The 21,916-nt window shown below is 34.5% G+C and overlaps 2 protein-coding genes across 3 annotated transcripts; both read left to right on the plus strand.

Moving 5' to 3' along the window:
- Positions 1-1,800: 1,800 nt before the first annotated feature.
- LOC145092748 (uncharacterized) lies at positions 1,801-3,642 on the plus strand. The gene is made up of 5 exons (XM_079030731.1): positions 1,801-2,267; positions 2,502-2,595; positions 2,749-2,786; positions 2,873-3,008; positions 3,095-3,642. The coding sequence occupies exons 1-5, from the start codon at positions 1,947-1,949 to the stop codon at positions 3,508-3,510; spliced, it is 1,005 nt and encodes a 334-aa protein (XP_078886857.1). The 5' UTR covers positions 1,801-1,946; the 3' UTR covers positions 3,511-3,642.
- Positions 3,643-5,486: 1,844 nt separating this feature from the next.
- On the plus strand, positions 5,487-9,140 carry LOC145092749 (uncharacterized). Of its 2 annotated transcripts, none has more exons than XM_079030732.1 (13): positions 5,487-5,625; positions 6,259-6,681; positions 6,749-6,995; positions 7,070-7,182; positions 7,257-7,336; positions 7,437-7,578; positions 7,662-7,742; positions 7,836-7,940; positions 8,047-8,229; positions 8,299-8,391; positions 8,462-8,601; positions 8,685-8,751; positions 8,841-9,140. In XM_079030732.1, the coding sequence occupies exons 2-13, from the start codon at positions 6,289-6,291 to the stop codon at positions 8,958-8,960; spliced, it is 1,764 nt and encodes a 587-aa protein (XP_078886858.1). In that variant the 5' UTR covers positions 5,487-5,625; positions 6,259-6,288; the 3' UTR covers positions 8,961-9,140. The 2 variants fall into 2 exon arrangements, with proteins under 2 accessions (XP_078886858.1, XP_078886859.1); XM_079030733.1 differs by having other exon boundaries at positions 6,272-6,681.
- Positions 9,141-21,916: the final 12,776 nt, after the last annotated feature.

Raw genomic sequence — 21,916 nt, forward strand, 5'->3', positions numbered from 1 at the left:
TGGGGGAAGCTGATGGATTTTAGGCTTCTAGTGCAAATTTTTATATTTTATAGAATTGGTCTCTAAAGTTTATATTAATGTCAACAAAACAGAAAAGACGAAAAGAAGGGGTATAATTGGAATTTTACTTGCGTTTAATGGATGAGAAATGACAGAGTTAGTTTAAAGGACGAGGTAAGCAACTTTTGGAAACCACATGGATAAGCCATGACAAAAATTTAAAAGTTGGACTTAAACTACAAATGAGTGTAAACCATAAGGTGCAAAACTGTAATTTATTCTAAGTTAATATTTGAGAGACAATCATTAATTAGAAGGGTAAAATGGAAAATCGAAACCAAGGAGACATATGAATTATCGATGGGGGAAGCCGATGGATTTTAGGCTTCTAGTGCAAATTTTTATATTTTACAGAATTGGTCTTTAAAGTTTATATTAATGTCAACAAAACAGAAAAGACGAAAAGAAGGGGTATAATTGGAATTTTACTTGCGTTTAATGGATGAGAAATGACAGAGTTAGTCTAAAGGACGAGGCAAACAACTTTTGGAAACCACATGGATAAGCCATGACAAAAATTAAAAAGTTGGACTTAAACTACAAATGAGTGTAAACCAAAAGGTGCAAAACTATAATTTATTCTAAGTTAATATTTGAGAGACAATCATTAATTAGAAGGGTAAAATGGAAAATCGAAACCAAGGAGACATATGAATTATCGATGGGGGAAGCTAATGGATTTTAGGCTTCTAGTGCAAATTTTAATATTTTATAGAATTGGTCTCTAAAGTTTATATTTATGTCAACAAAACAGAAAAGACGAAAAGAAGGGGTATAATTGGAATTTTACTTGCGTTTAATGGATGAGAAATGATAGAGTTAGTCTAAAGGACGAGGGAAGCAACTTTTGGAAACCACATGGATAAGCCATGACAAAAATTAAAAAGTTGGACTTAAACTATAAATGAGTGTAAACCATAAGGTGCAAAACTATAATTTATTCTAAGTTAATATTTGAGAGACAATCATTAATTAGAAGGGTAAAATGGAAAATCGAAACCAAGGAGACATATGAATTATCGATGGGGGAAGCTAATGGATTTTAGGCTTTTAGTGCAAATTTTTATATTTTACAAAATTGATCTCTAAAGTTTATATTAATGTCAACAAAACAGAAAAGACGAAAAGAAGGGGTATAATTGGAATTTTACTTGCGTTTAATGGATGAGAAATGACAGAGTTAGTCTAAAGGACGAAGCAAACAACTTTTGGAAACCACATGGATAAGTCATGACAAAAATTAAAAAGTTGGACTTAAACTAAAAATGAGTGTAAACCATAAGGTGCAAAACTGTAATTTATTTTAAGTTAATATTTGAGAGACAATCATTATCAGAGGGTGTTTGGCTTAGCTTTTATATGGCAAAAGTCCTTTTTGCAAAAGTTCTTTTTGTAAAAAAACTTTTTGTAAAAGTTGTTTTTTAAAATGTGTTTGTATTAGCTTTTGAAGGGAAAAAATCAAAAATTAAAATGTTTGGTTTAACTTTTACATGTAAAATGATTAAAAATGACTAAAAATGAGATGGTTTAACTTTTAGATGGGGTTATAAATGTAATTTAATGTTTTAGCCGGTGAAAAGTCAGGTTCAAAAAGCTGGAATTTACACTATAGCAAAAGTTGATTAAAAAGTCATTTTCATTTTACCCAAACACCTTTTTGGACTTTTTCTAAAAGATAAAGTCAAAAATCTATAAATGTTTATAAGAAGAAGGGTAAAATGGGAATTGTACTGTTAGTATCCAAGTATCCTACCAACAACTCGAAGAACACTTGAATCTACGAGCACCACGTTGGCCTAAATTCCGTCATTCTACTCCTAACTGTGCAAACACCACCAAATCATTGCAGTAATTTTGGTGGAGCAGGCCCCTTCAGTAACCGGAAAATGGCTACGATGACGGCGACGCTGATATCCGCCCTTAGCAGAGATTTACCGCGGCCTGCAAGTTTCCTTCCGAAGACCCCATCGTTGTTCAGAAGGCGAGAAGTAATCGCATTGAAATCCAAACCTTGGGAGTCGCGGAAACAGATTTTGAGGGAGAATGCTTTTATTTGCGCCGCCTCTCGCCGGAATTCCAGCAGCACCACCACCACTGATCTGTCGGTTCCGGAACTGGATGATAACACACGGAAAGTCCTACAATTTGTCCTGTGGGCGACTGAGGGGGTGTATATAATTTGGCTGTTCTTGCTTCCATATGCACCTGTATGTATCAATCAGTTATCTCAACATTATCCGTTTTGACAAATTAAATTCACTCATCATTTGTGTTGATTGATTTTACTATATTTATATCCACACACACAATCTGCTATCAATTTTCCCTTAATTGCTTGTTAGATTACCTTTAGAAACAAATAATCTGTTGATTTTTGAACAAAATGTGGATTCAGATGCTTGTTTGATTACAACTTTTGTAGACATGTTTCATGATTTCAGGGAGATCCATTTTGGGCTATTAGTTCAGACACTATCAATTCCCTTGTTGGCCTTTCTCTTAATTTCTTCTTCATTCTACCCCTAATGAACTCAGGTATATCTTGACCTCTCTTTGATCTAATGAACTATGTTTATAACAATCGGTGTTAAAACTCAAAACAAACACCATTAAATCTTTAATTCTCTTTGATCTAATGAAGTATGAACTTTCCCAAGTTAATTAATGAGTTGATTTTTGGCAGAGTAGTTGGAATTCGTCTAATTGATGCTCCTGTGCTTCACCCTGTAAGAAATCAAACCACCCAAAAAAATCTTTCCTTTTTTTTTTCTATGAAATTCATATCACCATAAATTTTTCCACTTTTCACCAGATGTCAGAAGGATTGTTCAATTTTGTTATCGGGTGGACATTAATGTTCGCTCCATTGTTGTTCACCGACCTCAAAAGAGACAGATACAAGGGATCACTTGACATCTTGTGGAGCTTTCAGATGTTCCTTACAAACAGTAAGTTCCTTTTCGATTAGGGTTTAACAAATCTGAATGACACAGAGCTGAATTAACATGTTGTATCTTACTTTTTTATATTGTAGCATTCTTGATACCTTACATGGCTATTCGATTAAATAAGCCAGATACTAACTACACTCCAAGAAAAACTTCCCAACTTAGGTCAACCATGGTCAATGGTGCAACCGTGGTTGGAGTTGTTGGTGGTGCTGTTTGTGTTATATCGATATTGTGGGCCCTATTTGGGAGGCCAGAAGGGTATTTTGGGAATGTTAAGGATAGATTGGAGTTTTTGGTAAGTTATCTTGGGTCAGAAAGGCTTGCATATGCATTCATTTGGGATATATGTCTTTACATAGTTTTTCAGCCATGGTTGATTGGTGAAAACCTTGAAAATGTTGAGAAAAGGAAGGTGGGTTTAGTGAAATATTTAAGATTTGTGCCTGTTTTTGGATTAGTTGCTTACCTTGTTTGTTTGGATGTTGATGAGGAGGTGTAATTGAGTTCGTGATTTGATAAGATTAGTGTGAATTGAAAAGGAAAATGTGATTGAAGTTCATATTGTAATTTTATTGAGAATAGTATGTAACTAAATAAACATTTGTTATATTAGGCTATACTTGGTTTGGTATTATGTAGTTTCAATTTATTGAAGTGTACTTATAACTTGCTAGAATATTGTAGTGAAACATTTACCTGTTTTTGTAACATGAATTTATACAAATATTTACATTGATGTTGAGAAAGGGAAGGGATGCTAAGAAATGGGGGGGGGGGGGGGGGGGGGGGGGGGTTTCAAACTTGGGTATGGTGACTTGTTCAATCACCATCGGGTCAACTGGTTTCTATCAATTTCATCTTTTTCCCTATTTTCCTATACATATATAAATCATGAATTTTACGTTTACTAGTTCAAACATTAAAGATATACATAAAAATAAAGTTTTAGATCAATCCAAATACATTTAAAATAACACATAACTATAAGTTTTAGTGTTTTACATCAATCTATATACGTCAAAAAGAAAATAAAATATAATACCGGAAAAAATATAGTTTTAGATGAATACAAACACATCAAAAAACTTTATAATATTTACCATATGTTTTTATTTAAAAAAAACTAAATAGATTTGAAAAAAATCACCAAAGTTTATTATGAAAATAGTTCTTTCTTATGTGCTTTTTATTCGGTTTAACCGGTTCAATTGAATTTTTTTTTAAAACGACTGGTTCAATCCGGTTCAGAAATCGACATAAAACTGGTGATAGTTGAACCGTTCTCTCCCCGATTTTCGGTCCTACCGGTTTGATCGGCTGGTTCAAACTGATTTTTAAAACATTGTATTAAAGTTTGAGACTTTATGTAAGCTTACGAGTCACTGATTTGATCCACATTAACAAAAATATACATGTGACATTCATGTCATCAAAAGAAAAAAAAATACATGTGACATTCACATTAGACATTCAATACAAAATCACTAAATGAGAATATAATATATCCAATTGAAAGTAATAAAGAAAACTGAAAAAATCTAAAAGGTGTTTGAGATTGTGTTCAAAATGATTTATTGATTTAACGATTTATTGGTTTCTTAGCTAATAAGCTATTTTTTTTTTTTTCGGAAAGGCAACTTCTCTAACGAGAGTTTTTGGGTCAGCTTTTACGTACTGACTAATCCACCGCTGTGAATCTCCATGTGCTTCATGCCTTAGAGTCACTGTAGGCGAACCTCCATGGCCATAAGGGCTAAGTAATACTAGGATTTGAACACGAGTCAACCACCACAACCCAAGTGAAATAACTTTTCGTTGTGTGAGATGAATCATTCCCTCTCAATCCTTTTGTTAAATAAATGTTACATCAATTTTTTTTTCTCAGTCCTCTCTTTTTTATATTTCAGACTTTTTATCTGTTCGTAGACACAACCTCACTTTTGTCATATCAATCTAATTGAGTGGTCTTATCTTTTACAAGCACACTCCCCCTTAGGCTAATAAGAAAGTTTTAAGAAGTCACTCTTGAAACCTTTTATGAATTTTTGAGATAAAAAGACTATAATACTCTGATAAACCTCAAACTCCCTTTTCATTCCTTTTTTTAGTCATTTTATAACAAGCAATTTTGCTAACCAAAAAAAATATATATTTATAACTTGGTACATTTTTGCCATCATATAAATTAATCAAAACATTTCTTTTGTTTCGTTACCGTAAATACTTTTACCCAAAAATACTTTTATTTTTGAAAAATGTTCTCTAAAACCCCTTAAGTTGAAAGATTTTAATGTTAATTTATTAGGAAAAGTAAGAATGAACATTATTTCTTTATACTTATTGACTGTATGAAATATAAAATTACCTCTTGTATATAACTTTTAGTGCCGGAAATAGAAAAAGAACCATAGTTAAGGGGGCTTTCCAGAAGTTATGTAAATGTTCCCTGAAAAGTGCAATTTCTCCCATTTCTCTCTCGATACTGCAGCTACGCTCACGACAATACGTTAATTTCAAAACAGAAAAACGATATAATCTCTCTGGTAGTGAACGACGAAAAGCAGGCCATTAGAATCTTGATTAAGCTAGGTAGGAAGCGCATTCATCATCTCTGGTAAGATTCAGATCCACTCGTTGCATCGGTTTTTTCCTTCATTACAATCTATTTGCCGATTAAAATTCCCTTATTTGATCCAATTTTTCATAATTAACATGGTGAACCATATAAGTTTATCATCCAAATCACGATTCTGTAGTTGATTTCATGATTTACTTCTTCTTTTTTCGGGTTTGTTGTTTTAGGGTTAGTTTTAGATCTCATAGTTTATTTTTATATTTTTTCTAAATCTGATTTAATTTATAGCTTTTGAATTAATCTCTCCTCCTCTCTATTTCTTTTCAACTTTTCCTAATTTGAATGATTGTTCTCAACTAAGCAGCTTAAATGTGATTTACGCAATTACTTCTTTGTTTTGATAGATATGCACATATGTTGAATGCTGTTTCATTACATTAAATCATTGAGAAGCTAAAGCTTCATTTCCACGATGTTTGAAGACTAACCCTAGGAAGAGTTAAGCTTTATTCCAACACACTTTCACAATCCTATAAGATCTGAAATTATAGTCACAGGGAATTGATGAAGAAAGTTGCAAATTTTGGGGAGGAAAACTAATATACTATATATTCCACATAAATGCTTAGTCAACTCCATGATCATATTACATCTGACTTGTTTCTAAACTAGATTCAAACTACAGTAGCTTTGTGAACTACAATGTCGATGGGAGATGAACCTCTGTACCCAATAGCAGTATTAATAGATGAACTGAAGAACGATGACATCCAATTGCGATTAAATTCCATTAGAAGACTATCAACAATTGCACGTGCTCTAGGGGAAGAACGCACACGAAAGGAACTAATCCCTTTCTTGAGTGAAAACAATGATGATGATGATGAAGTTCTTCTTGCAATGGCAGAAGAGTTAGGTGTCTTCATTCCCTATGTAGGAGGAGTTGATCATGCCAATGTCTTACTCCCCCCTCTCGAAACCCTCTGCACTGTTGAAGAAACCTGTGTGAGGGAGAAAGCTGTTGAGTCACTTTGCAGAATTGGATCACAGATGAAAGACACCAATCTGGTTGAGTTCTTTGTACCTCTGGTTAAGGTAATTTACTTTTATACCCTTGTGTTTTTTTCCATTTTGGAGTTTATAGTAATATCCATGTTTACAGAGGTTGGCAGCTGGTGAATGGTTTACTGCACGTGTTTCTGCTTGTGGGCTATTTCACATTGCTTACCCTAGTGCCCCTGAAGCATTGAAGGCTGAATTAAGGTCTGTATATAGTCAGTTGTGTCAAGATGATATGCCTATGGTTAGAAGATCTGCTGCTACAAATTTGGGGAAATTTGCTGCTACTATGGAACCTTCTCATCTCAAGACTGAAATCATGCAAATATTTGAGGATCTTACACAAGATGGTAACTTTTTCTTACTTGTGTTATTTAGTAATACTTTTGTATTATTGATGTAATTTTGATTCTTGTTGTTATAGATCAAGATTCTGTACGATTGCTAGCTGTTGAGGGATGTGCTGCTCTTGGGAAATTGCTAGAGCCACAAGACTGTGTTGCACATATTCTTCCTGTCATTGTCAATTTTTCTCAGGTGAAGTTTTAAGAGTGATTTGGTTTTATAATTCAACAATGTTTGCCTTAATTTTCTTCTTTGTTGTAAATCAGGACAAGTCATGGCGTGTGAGGTATATGGTAGCTAACCAATTATACGAACTATGTGAAGCTGTGGGACCCGAACCCACCAAGTAAGATTCTTTCTAATCAAAGATTCAAATCTCAAAATCAAAATCACTTAATTTTTCATCATATGAATCTAACATATTGAAATATTGATATCTTTGATAGGTCTGAATTGGTTCCAGCTTATGTAAGATTACTTCGAGACAACGAAGCTGAAGTACGAATCGCAGCTGCTGGAAAAGTCACCAAATTCTCTCGAATCCTAAACGCAGAACTTGCGATCCAACATATTCTTCCATGCGTCAAGGTCAGAATCGTAATTTCACTATTTCCTTCTTTTTCAAACATTCATTCATGAATTCTTACTTCCTTCCCTTGATATGAATGTAGGAATTATCATCCGATTCTTCTCAACATGTTAGATCCGCTCTCGCCTCAGTTATCATGGGCATGGCCCCTGTTTTAGGAAAAGTAAGTATTCCATATTTTTTATTATATTTTACATTTGAAAAACAATTGATTATATTCACGAATCATGAATCGATGAAAAATTACAAATTACAGGAAGCGACAATTGAACAACTTCTTCCTATATTTCTTTCGCTTCTAAAAGACGAGTTCCCAGATGTACGTCTCAATATCATAAGTAAGCTGGATCAAGTCAATCAGGTATGCTATACACTGTTCGTTTTCGCGTCTTAAAAATTCACTTCCACTATCGATTCTTCTCAACAATCACGTAATGATTTGGAGTCTTGGTGTCGGAATTTTTTAGGTTATTGGAATCGATCTTTTGTCTCAATCATTACTTCCAGCAATTGTCGAGCTAGCAGAAGACAGACATTGGAGGGTCCGATTGGCAATAATAGAATATATCCCTCTTTTGGGTAGTCAATTAGGTGTAGGTTTTTTTGATGATAAGCTTGGTGCTCTCTGCATGAAATGGTTGCAGGACAAGGTTAGTTTCGTAATTTCCAACTTCCATTTCCCTTCCTCCTAATCTATTCACCATTTTTGTTTCAAACAGGTTTACTCCATTAGAGATGCTGCTGCTAACAACTTAAAACGCCTCGCAGAGGAATTTGGTCCCGAATGGGCAATGCAACACATTCTTCCACAGGTTTTATATTTATATTTCTTTGTTTTTATTTATTTATTTATTTATTAAGTTATATTTTTTTTGTTGGAAGGTATTGGAAATGGTTAACAACCCACATTATTTGTACCGAATGACTGTTATTCGTGCAATTTCCCTTCTTGCCCCTGTCATGGGCTCAGAAATCACTTGTTCTAAATTGCTTCCTGTTGTTGTAACTGCCTCCAAAGACAGGTGTATATATATTTATATGTATTTTTACTTTTCTTTTTGTTGTTTTTAGTTATTATTTATTTATTGTGTGTTGCTTTTTTTAGAGTGCCGAATATCAAATTCAATGTAGCAAAGGTGTTGCAATCGCTAATTCCCATTGTTGACCACTCTGTAAGTTTCTTTTTACACAAATTCGGTCCTATAGTCCGAGGGCAAAATGGTCAACAAAAAATGACAGGGACGATTTGTGTAATTTACAGGTTGTGGAGAGTACGATTAAGCCGTGTTTGGTGGATTTGTCTGAGGATCCAGATGTTGATGTTCGTTATTTTGCAAATCAAGCAATTCAGGCATTGAATCATGACATGATGTCAAGCTAAAGAAAACAAAGCTCATACTCACACTTGAATTTCATGGATGGAATTCTTAGGGTTACAATAATCGTATCGTATGTTGATGTTCATTATTTGTTTTGATTCGTTTGTGTGGTGTCTCATTGATTAATCAACTAAGTATATTTTGAAACCCATGTTTGGTTATAAAAAGATTAATTGTTTTAATGCTTCTTATTGTTTATAAATACATTATTGAATGTGATTATTTTATTAGTTTATCCAAAATCGTTTTGTATTTTATATGGATAAATAAAAATGGTTGAATTTCATAATCTGGTGACATTTTGTAATGAGATAAACTAAGAACTTATCGTTGAAAATTTAATGCCATCATAAGAACAAAGAGTTATTGTCATAAAATACATCAACTTTTGGCCAAAGTATCATGTGTCTACAATAAACTCATCATCAATTGTCCTCTCTCAACTTCAATATCCATCTCATTAGCTTCTATATAATGATACCTTCAGTATAAACTAAAAACTAATGATATAGTAGCACTTTTTTTTATAATGTATTAAATTTTATACCGGTTCCACGGGTTCATGTAAACCTTATTACCCTTCTAAATTAACGTCAATATCATGAGGTAGATATCTAGTAGCCTCAAGCATCCTCATATCTATATGCCTAATGAAAACTTGTTTTTATACTTCATTTTCAGGAGGACCCTCATCAAGCATACCTTATTCCATGTTTGCGTAAGATTTAACTTTAATGACATGTGAATTGCATCATGACTCAATACCAACATTTTTATCATCCATACTTGAACCTACCTCATATATCACATAAACACTTAGAACAATCTCATTAATGAAATTTACCCTTGGAAAAATACCCCATAACTCGTATCAACCTAAAAAAATGACATCCACACTTGGAAAAACCTAAACAATCTCATTGATACTTGGAACTACCTAAAAACCACATCCATATTCATCTTTTCACTAACACTAATTTGAATTGGAATCGATTCACTAACACTTATACCACCTTTTCTAGATTCTACTCCTTTCTCTGGTACATCGTACTTCTTCTCCTACTTGTTACCACCTTTATTTTCCCACACCACTTGGATTATTCCTAAATAACTTGCCTTCTTATGTGACATAGTTCTTTTATCAATGTTTTATTCTTGCATGACTTATTATTCCATATTTCATGATAGTTACCACACCTAACTGACATAAGAACCATCAATGTTAGATATTTAGATCACACTCAGTAACATGTCTTTTTTCCTTATTTTTTTAAATAGAGCCTTACAAGAAAATTTCTAATTAATTAAGATAATGACTTAATAAACTTAGTGTGAGGCCACATGTTTCTTCCATTAATAGGAAAAATGTTTGCCCTATAAACATCCCTAATTTTCTTTGATAACTCGCTAACTAATGAAATCACATGGAGTCAAATGGATGTAATTAAGGGAAGCTTTTGCAAGAACACAAATCACATGGAATCAAATGGATGTAATTACGGGAAGCTTATGCAAAAACTCACCGTATAGCTAGCAATTTCCGAATTATACAAATGTAATAATGATAATCCGAGTTCCATTTTAAAGTTGAATAACCATACATGCTTTCAAACACATCCCCTATTACCATTACCTTAATTTGTAATCAACCATACCAAAAGTAAATTTAATGATATAGTTGCAATTAATTGAACTTATAACCTATATAGACATGTATAATTTCCCTTCCAAATTCCATCACGTTCTTTATAATTCATGTAAAACTTTTAGATCTCTATGTTATATATATATATATATATATATATATATATATATATATATATATATATATATATATATATATATATATATATATATATATATATATGTCATACCCTAATACTTGTCCACCATGTAAATTCTTATTTGTCCATGCATATGGTAAGATTTGTTTGTTTGTTTGTTTTTTTCTAGAATCAATTATTATGGCAAAACACTCAGAAATGCGATTTTCCACATGTTCATATGAATTTCCTTATTGAATGAATGTCCTACACCACGATCTTAGGTTCTTTGACATGTGGTAATCATAGGCATTTTGACTTATTTTTCTATTTTACACATCTTAAACAAGAAATCCCTTTCCAAAATACTTATTACATGCAACCCAAAAACAAGATTTTTTTAACTCTAATCTAGGATATGTATTCACGAAGTTTGAATAAATGTGCCTTGCATATTTCCTATGTTAAACATGAGGTAGGATTTATTTCATAAATTCTAAAAAACTTTAAAAGGAACACACACACAAACAACACATAGTGTGTTCACTTGTTTGATACGTACATAAAAGAAATAAACAAAGGAATTATGATTACCTTTTGCTTGTCTAAAACAAAAACTAGGCCCCTTCTACCATCAAATTCTACTACAATCCATGTTATTCATACACATGAGTGTTGGTATATCTTCCAATAAAAGTAACAAGATCACCTTTAACTTTGACCTTTAAGAAACAATCATCCAATCCTATTATGCCTACTATGTCTTGTAATATCCGTTTTTCATAACATGTATTATTTTGAGGGATTTGTTTATAAGACAAGTAGGGGAAATAAAGCATGGAGTTTGATTTAAGTTGATTATATAATGTTTGTTGGTGTTAAGTTGTGGAACTGAAAGAGGAAAATGGCAAATTATAAGTAGATTGTTATTTTAGAAACCCGCGGCGCGACTTAATATATTGCGCAAAGTGATGGTCGGGTCAATTCGTAGTCAACGAAAGTTAAGAACTGGTCGCGACGCAAAGTGTGGTTTGTCACGACGCGATAAGGTGTTCAGTGTTGGTCACATGCTCACACATGCTGAGAGGAGACGACACGTGTCAAGCGAGTGAGACATGTGGCAACAAGAGATGACACGTGTCCATGGAACAAGGACTACATTGTGAAAAAATCAAATACATTATGATATGTTGTACAACCGAAAATGCATCACATTTATTACATCCACCATGGTCGGTAGAAATAAGAGGTCAAACCCCAAAATCAAGCGCCCCTCCAGACATAATATTCTCTCAAATACTCATATCGATCATAATCACATACTCTCTCTAAGTAGTTACTAACTTAACCATGTAAACTAGTTTAGAAAATCCCTACAGAATACAGTTTGTCGTCAACCTGTGTAATTGTTAATTGTTACCGGGCTATGGCGTTTGGTTTCATTCCAAAGTGACCAAACCATATGTATCATCATCATTTAATATCAACTACTAAATATTTGATTTTATAGTAGCACGTTTCATATTTTCACTTGAAATAGAGAAAGTAACGATCTCAAATACCCAGGAATGGGTAGAGAAAGAGTATATATATACAATAAATTTACAAATAAGCACCCTCACAAATATGAAATTTACAAGATATTAATTATGACTGATATCCCCCCGCAAGCAAAACAGGGGTGGACCAAGAAAAAGCATATTCTAGAAGAGTTCAAACTGATATCGAGGTAGACTTTTGGTAAAGATGTCCGCCACTTGAATCTTGGTAGGAATGAACATTGTATGAAGCTTGCCGCTTGCAACTAGTTCCCTGATAAAATGATAGTCAAGCTCAATATGTTTGCCCCTCTTATGTGACACCGAATTTTGAGAGAGAAATAGCGCACTTTGGTTGTCACACAAGAGTGTCGACCGACCATCAGGTAAGACATGGAGCTCACGTATGAGATGAGTGAGCCATACGATTTCCACAACTATATTTGCCATTGCTTGATATTCAGACTCACAACTTGAGCGAGAAACTGTAGGTTGCTTTTTAGTGCTCCATGATATAAGACCCCCCCCCCATGAATATCGAGTATATATAGGTGGAACGACGAGTATCAATACACGGAGCCTAATCAGCATCAGAATACCCAACCAAATTGGTTGAATTAGGGCGAGAGAATGTCAACCCAAAATGAAGTGTGCCTTTAATGTAATGAAGTAAACATTTAACAACAAGATAATGGTCTTCTATTGGAGCTTGAAGAAATTGACTTACTTGATTAACATCATAAGATATATCGGGGCACGTGATAGTTAAATATTGAAGAGTGCCAACCAACAAGCGGTACTTGGTGGGATCGAAGAAAGGCACCCTAGCAACAACCAAGGGATCAAAGGATGATAGTGGCATGGCCACTGGTTTAGGTTCAAGCAGACCTGCCCGAGATATACTATCATGTGCATATTTGGATTGACAAAGAAAGAGACCCGAATCCGTGTAAACACCTCAAAACCAAGGAAATAATTCAACCACCCAAGGTCCTTAATTCGGAACTCATTATTCAATTTGCTAATGAAAGACCGAATAAGTGAGGATTGAGTGCCTGTAAGAATTAAGTCATCCACATAGACAATTAAGTATAATAAACATGTCCCACGTTTGAAGATGAAGAGGGATGGATCAACACGATTGCACTGAAATCCACCAGCCACCAGAAAAGGGTGAAGGTGATGAAACCAAGCTTGAGGAGCTTGTTTGAGACCATAGATTGCTTTATTGAGCATGCAAACATGATTCGGGAATCGAGAATCAACAAATCTCGGGGGTTACTGCATGAAAACCTTGTCATATAAGTCACCATGAAGGAAAACATTATTTACATCTAATTGATGTAACAACCAATTATTAATAACCGCCAATGACAAGACAACATGAATGGTAGATGCTTTAACAACCAGGCTAAAGGTATGCGAAAAATCAACATCGGGAACTTAACTGAAACCTGAGCCACGAGACGAGCCTTATGGCGCTCAATGGAACCATCAACAGGGTATTTTGTGTGAAACAACCACTTACACCAAACAATATTGTGAGTATCGAGACGTGAAACCAGTGTCCATGTATTATTGCGATACATAACATCCATCTCCATACGCATAGAATTTACTCATTTAGTGTCACTCATGGCTTGAGTGTGATGTATAGGATCACTTAAAGCAAATAACGCATGAGAGAGCCCATGCCATAGAAATTCAGAAAGATCAGCTCAATGCTTGGGTTTAAAAATTCTAGCATTCGCAAGAGTGACCATTAAGTGACCAGTTGGTGCCCATGTAGCAGTGACCGGCGGGGTGGTAGTGGGTGATGGTGGCTGGTTAGGAGATGAGGGTGTGTTGTGGATAGGAGTGGGACTATGGGTGCTAGGTGGTAAGGATGGGGAGTTGGGTGACGAAGGAGGATCAAATGAAGATAAGTCATCATCGGAGGAAAGTGGCTCGTGAAACACAAAAGTTGGTGGTTGAGGTGGACATAGGTTACATGGCGCAGTTGAAGTCGTATGGGTGGGTGGTGTAGGAGGGGAAGGTGACGTGGATATGGAGGGTAGAGGTATGTCATTGAGAAATGTGTGAAGGGTAAGGGTAGAGAGAGGTGTGTTGGAAGGTATGTCTTTATATAGGAAACTCATATCATCAAAACGTGTGTGTCAAGTGATATAAATTCGTGATGTAATCAGATCAAGACATTGATAACCCTTATATTAGGGTTTATATCCGATAAAGATACACACAATACTCCTTGAAGGAAGTTTGTTGGAGGTATAATCTCGTAAGTACGGATAAACCTGACAACCAAATGGTTTAAAATTGACATATGAGGGAACACGACCAAACCGAACTTCATAAGGAGACTTTTAAGAGAGAATCTTCATAGGCAATCGATTAATAATGTAGATCACAAATGTAAAAGTATGAACCCAATATGAGGCAGGTACATGGCATGAAATAGCATGGCAAGCCCTGTCTCAACAATGTGTCGATGTTTCCATTCGATGCAACCATTTTGTTGTGGAGTATACAGGCACGAAATCTGATGAAACGTACCATTGTCACTAAGTAACGTTTTTACATTATTGTTAAAAAATTTAGTTCCTCCATCACTTTGAAAAGTTTTTATTTTAGTGGCAAATTGAGTTTGAACAAACTTCATAAATTTATCAACCACACCAAAGAGCTTAGATTTTGCTTTGAGAGGATAAAACCAAGTGAATCTTGAGTGATCATCAACAAACAACACATAATAGAGATAAGAATTAACCGAAAGAATGGGGATGGCCCCCATAAATCATAATATACCATGTCCAAGACACGTAAAGCATGTTTTGGATTAAGCTCAAATGGTAAACGACAAGATTTAGCTAATTGGCAAGGTGAACATATGACTGGTTTCGGTAAAATAGAAGAAACCTCCAAATGTCCCAAATTATGTAATAATGAAATAGTATCAAATGAAGTATGACCCAATCTAGAATGCCATAATTCATAAGAGCCTTTATTTTTATGCTGAACAAAAAAAAGCTTGAACTTGTGTAGCCGCAGATATCACATATAGCCCATGATCGCACTTTCCTTGTGCTAGCACTTCCTTCGTTGGGCGATCTTGAATAGTAAACAGATTAGGGGGGGGGGGAACAACATTCACATCGTTGTCATGAGTTAGTTTACTGAAAGACAATAGATTTTTGGTAAGGTTGGGAACCACCAAAACATCATTTAAGCTAACATTATTTGCAATGGTGGAAGTACCAACATGAGAGATAGGAAAAGAAGTGCCATTACCAAAGAGAACCGAGGCATCCCCAACAGAAGGTGTAGAGTTTGTAACCAATGCGTAAGAATAGACCATATGGTCCGAGGCCCCGGAATCCACATAGCAATCCGGTGTTGAACTGTTCACATTACATTGCACATGAAAAGCACGGGCAAGATCAGAATCACGAGAAGGTGATACATTAGCAAAAGATGCAAGTTAAGTACATGAATTTGCATGGTGGCCATTGATACGACAAAGCTGACAGTGAGGTGGTAGACGACTACGACCACGACCACCTAGAGGGGTGCGACCACCTTTGCCATGAAATGCAGAAGTAGGAAAAGTGCCTTGTTGGGTTAAGGATGGGGCCTGTAAATGAGGTGGTTGAACAATAGTCTGAGGAGACGCCAATGGAGGGTGATGATTGTCCTGTTGAGAAGCAAAATCAACATGGGATGAGGATCCATGGATCGATTGGAGGAACATTTCATGCCCCTCAGCCTGTGCCAGAAGATCACGAAAAATAGGAGGAACAAGGGAGGCGCGGAAAGCTGTAGAGAAGGTCTCAAAGATAGCCCTAAGACCACAGAGAAACCAATGAGTCTTGTTTGATTCATCAACAGGTTGACCAATGGATGAGAGTTGGTTACACATATTTTTAAATCTTCTACCAAATTTAGAAATAGTGAGATTACCGTTGGTGAGATGGCGCAATTGATCATGAAGGGTTTGAATTCTCTCCATGGAGGAGTTGCCATAGGCCTGTTCAAGGGCAAGCCAGATAGTTCGAGCGATGGAGAGACCCATGATTTCAGAAAAAGCTTCCTCCGTGAGAGAGGCATGGAGAAGAAGTATGGTGCGTTGGTCTGTTGTAATCTACTCATAATAAGCAGGATCTGGAGTTGATTTTTCCGCATCACTAAATTCTGCTAGGAGAGAGGGAGATCCATCTATATGCCCTAGCAACCCTTGATAAGTGAGAATAGGCGTCATCTGGTTCGTCCACAGTAGGTAATTTATGGATGATAACTTGATAGTGATTAAGTGAAGAATGGTTTTCATAGGGAGATCAAAATCGTCGGTAGAGGATGAGGTAGAAACCATTATAGCAAGGGGAGAAAAGAAAACGGAAGTGGGAAGAAAGGAAAGAACCGATCAAGGCAGAGGAATCGGAAGGAGAGATTAAGAGGAGTATATATATAAAATAAATTTACAAATAAGCACCCTCACTAATATGAAATTTACAAGATATTAATTATGACTGATAGAAATCATAAAATATAATTAATAGAAAATAATACAAATATATATATATATATATATATATATATATATATATATATATATATATATATATATATAGAGAGAGAGAGAGAGAGAGAGAAAGAGAGAGAGAGATAGGTTCAAATGTTTCCAACAAATATTGTGTGCTTAAATGCACCAATCAGAAATTAAGAAAAATTAAATCATTATTAATTAATATAAGGGTATGATAGTAATCTTGGTTATATCTAATTATAGTAAATATTTAAACCATTTAATATCCCTTTAATTTAGTAAAATCAGTTTTAAAACCCTATATATCATCGATCCCTTTTACCGGCAACATTCACCTTCATTTCAGCGACTTCCCACTGCCGATTGCAGCCCTTCCTTGTGATCGATTAAGATTCACCGGCCATTTTCTGAATGTTTTTATGTTTCTTTCTTCTCCGATCTATAGAGGACCGAAGTCTTTCCCTCCCTGCGTGATTGTTGTTGGATAGAAGAGGGAGCAACCTTCACTGCCACTTGATGGCAGCACTGCTGCCTCTGTTCCTTTCCTTTCCACAATTGGTGGCTGACGGAGACGGAGATAGTGAATCAAGGGAACCCTGCCGGAGATTAGATCTCCCTTCCTTGCGATCTGTTCAACCACCGACGAACCCATTGGAGCTGCATTCAAGGGCTTTCTCATGGAAGTTGTTCTAACACTATATGTAAGTGTTTGATTTTCCCTAATTTTATTTACCCATTTGATACTATATTCTTGATTTTTTGATATCCATCATATAAAGATGGTGAAGTCATCTGACTTTAGGCACATAGAATTATAGAATAGTTTCAGATAACTATAAAACAATTACTTTATCATGTTTGTATTCTATCTTGTCGAATTTGATATTTGAAAAAGACATTGGCGGAAAATTTATCTCTTATCTTCCTCATGAATATCAAGCACCAAAGGAATAATCTTCAATTAGTAGCAGTAGCAAAATCACCTTAGTATCTAATATGATGAGGGTAATTCTGCCAGAATGGAATCACGAATTCCAATTCTGTTAGAATGAAATCTTGGATTCCAATGCTTAAGCTCCAATTCAACCTAAGCATTGAATTTTGTATGAGCTATCATGTCTAAAACTTGTTATTTTTTTGCACTTACTCATTGGTATTTGCATTTTCTTCAATTTTTAATGGGTTTTGGTGCAATTTACAACTTTCATTCTATGAGAATATAAATATTACACAAAACATGTGTTGCTAGTAATTCTGACAGAATACATTTATACATGCTTTAGAATGTTTATGCATATAGAAGAAAAGACTATGATTTAAGTGCATTCTGTAATGTATTATGTTAGAACAAGTATATTTGTTTAACTGATAATATTAACAAGTAATGTATCTTATTCTTTCATAATTGCATGGAGAAGGAATTCAATACTGATCATACAAGAGAAATATTTGGAATCGAGTTCAATAGCAAGTATATATGTGAAGATTAATTTGATTATATGGACAATTGAAGAGGATCAACTATATTTGTTTAATAATTGTATATGCAAGAATGCTATTGTTTAAGAATTTTATTCATTTTCAATGATATTCTGTTAGAATATGTATAACTATATTAAAATGTATAAGGATATTAGTCTGTAAGAATATGTATGCATTTTTATTTAATTTCAGATGTATATTAAGAATAAAATCATAGACCCAAGTTGGATGTATATGAATTATATCTTATTCTTAAATTAGGTCAAGTATTAAATATAACTGCATTGGAAATGTATTCTGCAAGAATAAAACCGAAAATATATTTACTAGTTTATGGTTGGCATTCTGTCATTCTGACAGAATAAAATCAGATTTTTAAATTTGAATTAATTTAAAATATTCAAAATTTTAAAAATAAAGGAATTAATTATCCATTAAATTCTGGAAATTTCCTTTTTAAATATAGGTAAATTGATCAAAATACCCTTACGCTGATAATTGTGTGATTATATGGTGCATGTTACCTTATTGTAATATCATAGACTCTCAGATCATGACATTTGATTCTATTCCATTAGATGGTCCGGATCTGTGCATTATGGCACACAATAGTTAGTAGAAACAAAATAACCTAAACACACACACACACACACACACACACACACACACACATATATATATATATATATATATATATATATATCAAACACCCCAAGCTTAGCAAGGAACTAAGTAAGGGAAACAAGGTACACAATGTTTAACTATCATAGAATGGGAGACACACGCCAAATCGCCCAATTACAAGAAAGCTTTTTTACTTCTATTTTTACACCACACAAAAGACAACGACATAGCATCATCAACGGTGTTTGTATGGGAAGAAACCACTCTACTCAAAATCTAACGATGTTTGTATGGGAAGAAACCACCCTACTCAAAATCTAACCGTTTATTGCTTTCCAAACACACCAAATAAGACAATAAAGAATGGAGATGAAAAATTTCCGTTTCCTTGGTCAATTGTCCGATGAGGTTGCGAAGTCAAGAAATTCACACATTTTATGCAAATTGTCTTAGAGGAATTCCATACCAATTGAAGACCCAATCTTGAATTTTGACTATAAAATCACAGTCGGTAAAAAATTGATGTGGAAATACAAGTAGAATCTATTGATCAAACTACATGTACACATGGAAAATCACTGTTTTAAAAATCGGTTTGAACCGGTCGGTCGAACCGGTTGGACCGGGAACCAGGAGAAGGAGCGGTTCAACTGTTACCGGTTTTACATTGATTTCTGAACCGGATTGAACCGGCCGGTTTTTAGAAAAAAAATCGGTTGAACCGGTCAAAATAAACCGGTTAAATCGAATAAACACACATGAAAAATAACCATTTACATAATAAACTTTGGTGAGTTTTTTCAAATCTATTTAGTTTTCTTTAAATAAAAACATATGGTAAATGTTATAAATTCATTTGATGTGTTTGTATTGATCAAAAACTATATTTCATTTCGGTATTATACTTTATTTTTCATTTTAACGTATATGGATTGATGTAAAACACTAAAACTTATAGTTATGTGTTATTTTAATGTATTTGGATTCATCTACAATTTATTTTTATGTGTATTTTTAATGTTTGAACTTGTAAACATCAAATTCATAATTTCTATATGTATTTATGTGTAGGAAAATAGAAAAAAACATGAAAAATATAGAAACCGGTTCACCCGACAATCGAACAAGTTAAACCAGAAACCGATCACTAAAAACCGGTTTTTAAAACACTGTGGAAAACCATAAAAGGAACATACTTTTGAGGGTGCAGATTCTACGTGTTCACACGGTGTGCACATTCTCCTTTTATTTGGGAAAGTCAATTGTTTACTTTCTCCAACTACTTTATCAATAATCTTAATTTGATTTTAAATCCTAAATCTATATTCATCAAAACAAAAAACATCGACATATATAAATATAAAACAATAATTTGACTTTTAGAATCTCTATATTATACTTATTTCCGATTGACAACCCTCCATCCTCCCCATTCAAGGAACTGTAAGCCTATAAACACGGGTTCGTATCTTTGGCAGTATCATTTCATAAATGACTTGTGAGTTTGTAACTTCCATTATCAATTTCTTTATTATTCCAAAATCCAAATTCTGCAAGTGGTTGTCATCTGCAATCTCCAGCCAACCACCTTACACACTTTGCGTTGACCAACTCACCTCCTTCTTTACCTATTTAAACGCCACCTTCCACCACCCACCAAAACAGAAAAGACAATCTCTCCAATGGATCAGGATTTCAACACCTCCACCCTAGGCGATGCCAATGATGATTTCTTTGCCGAACTCACCAGACAGATTCTGCTACTTACAGACGAAGATGATGATGTTCAAGTGAAGAAAAAGGGTGGTCGGAGGTTTCACCAGAGATCAGTCGGTGGTGGTGGATGGTCATTGATGCCGGGAAACTATTTTTTCAGTTGGTTGGAAGGCGGGGAGGTTGAGGTTCCTGGTTGGATGGAGAAATTGTGGGCGGCAAACGGTGGTGGCACCGGAGTGTTTATACCTCGTGCCGTACACCGGTCAAGAAGAAGACATAACAAACCAAGGAGGAACAATGGCAGGGGCAAAGCACATCCAGCAACGGGACTCGAGGATCTTGGATCATCATAGGACTCGTCCTGTTTACTTCACAACTTTTGTGTCAAGGGCATGCATGATGTTTGAAATTACATGAATTGTGGTCTATAACAGAAAGTGTGTATTTTTGTCAGTTTTCAAAATGTAGTAAGTTGACAAAACTGCCGTTAGGGTTTCACAGAAAAAATGTGGTTTTAAGGGTAATTATGTTATTTTCGAATTCAGCCAAGAGAATATAAGTTTGGGTAATTTCCCACTTTAGTCAATTACTTTCTCTTTGTTCTGATTCTAGTCCATGTACTTTCCATCCTTGGTCAACTTGATCCGTCACCCAAAAACGCTCACATTAAAAATGTAATTTAACCTAGTCTTGATGTTTTGCAAGTCAAATTAACAACTTAAAAATATTAAGAGCATGCTCACGAAACTAGTAGGAAGTTGTAAGCTTTTATTTTTATTTATGCATAAGTGTTGACAAAAGTAACTTTTATATTTTAAATTAATGTATAAAAATAGTTTAAAACTAAAAGTTATAAACTTCCAAAAACTATTTAAGGTAGCTTTAGGATTCAAGATTTATGTTTAAAATAAAAAAGTTATAAGCTACTAAAAGCTAGTTGAATTAACTTATGGATTTAGAGATTTTCACCGCCAAACATTTTTTTCGAGCTTTAAAAGCTACGTGCCAAAACCATAATCAACAAATCAAGAAAAATAATAAGTTATCACAACTTGTATTCCTGCAGTGAAATCCGAAAATTGTTATGGTCTTATGGATGTGTAAATTAAGTTTTCAATTTGATACAAACCTTACAATTGTTGCAAATCTTACCTACTAGTCATGGGTAGATGACTAGATGTAGACATGGATTGATCCCCTATCATAAGTTGGCATGTTGGTCCTTACACAATCATATTTTTTGTTAAAGGGAAAATGACCTATAAGGGTAACATATTTCTAGTTTTATGCCACGG

This window comes from Lactuca serriola, chromosome 3 (assembly GCF_051521515.1).
Source record: "Lactuca serriola cultivar US96UC23 chromosome 3, Lser_US96UC23_V15, whole genome shotgun sequence".
Lineage (NCBI taxonomy): Eukaryota > Viridiplantae > Streptophyta > Magnoliopsida > Asterales > Asteraceae > Lactuca > Lactuca serriola.

Bases quoted from the DNA above. Each gene is read 5' to 3' on its own strand.
- LOC145092748 (XM_079030731.1), top strand. From the start codon at position 1,947: ATGGCTACGATGACGGCGACGCTGATATCCGCCCTTAGCAGAGATTTA. The intron at 2,268-2,501 runs GTATGTATCAAT...TCATGATTTCAG, and splicing joins TCTTGCTTCCATATGCACCT to GGAGATCCATTTTGGGCTAT. The intron at 2,596-2,748 runs GTATATCTTGAC...TTGGCAGAGTAG, and splicing joins TCTACCCCTAATGAACTCAG to TTGGAATTCGTCTAATTGAT.
- LOC145092749 (XM_079030732.1), top strand. From the start codon at position 6,289: ATGTCGATGGGAGATGAACCTCTGTACCCAATAGCAGTATTAATAGAT. The intron at 8,392-8,461 runs GTTTTATATTTA...TTTTGTTGGAAG, and splicing joins TGCAACACATTCTTCCACAG to GTATTGGAAATGGTTAACAA. The intron at 8,602-8,684 runs GTGTATATATAT...TGCTTTTTTTAG, and splicing joins GTAACTGCCTCCAAAGACAG to AGTGCCGAATATCAAATTCA.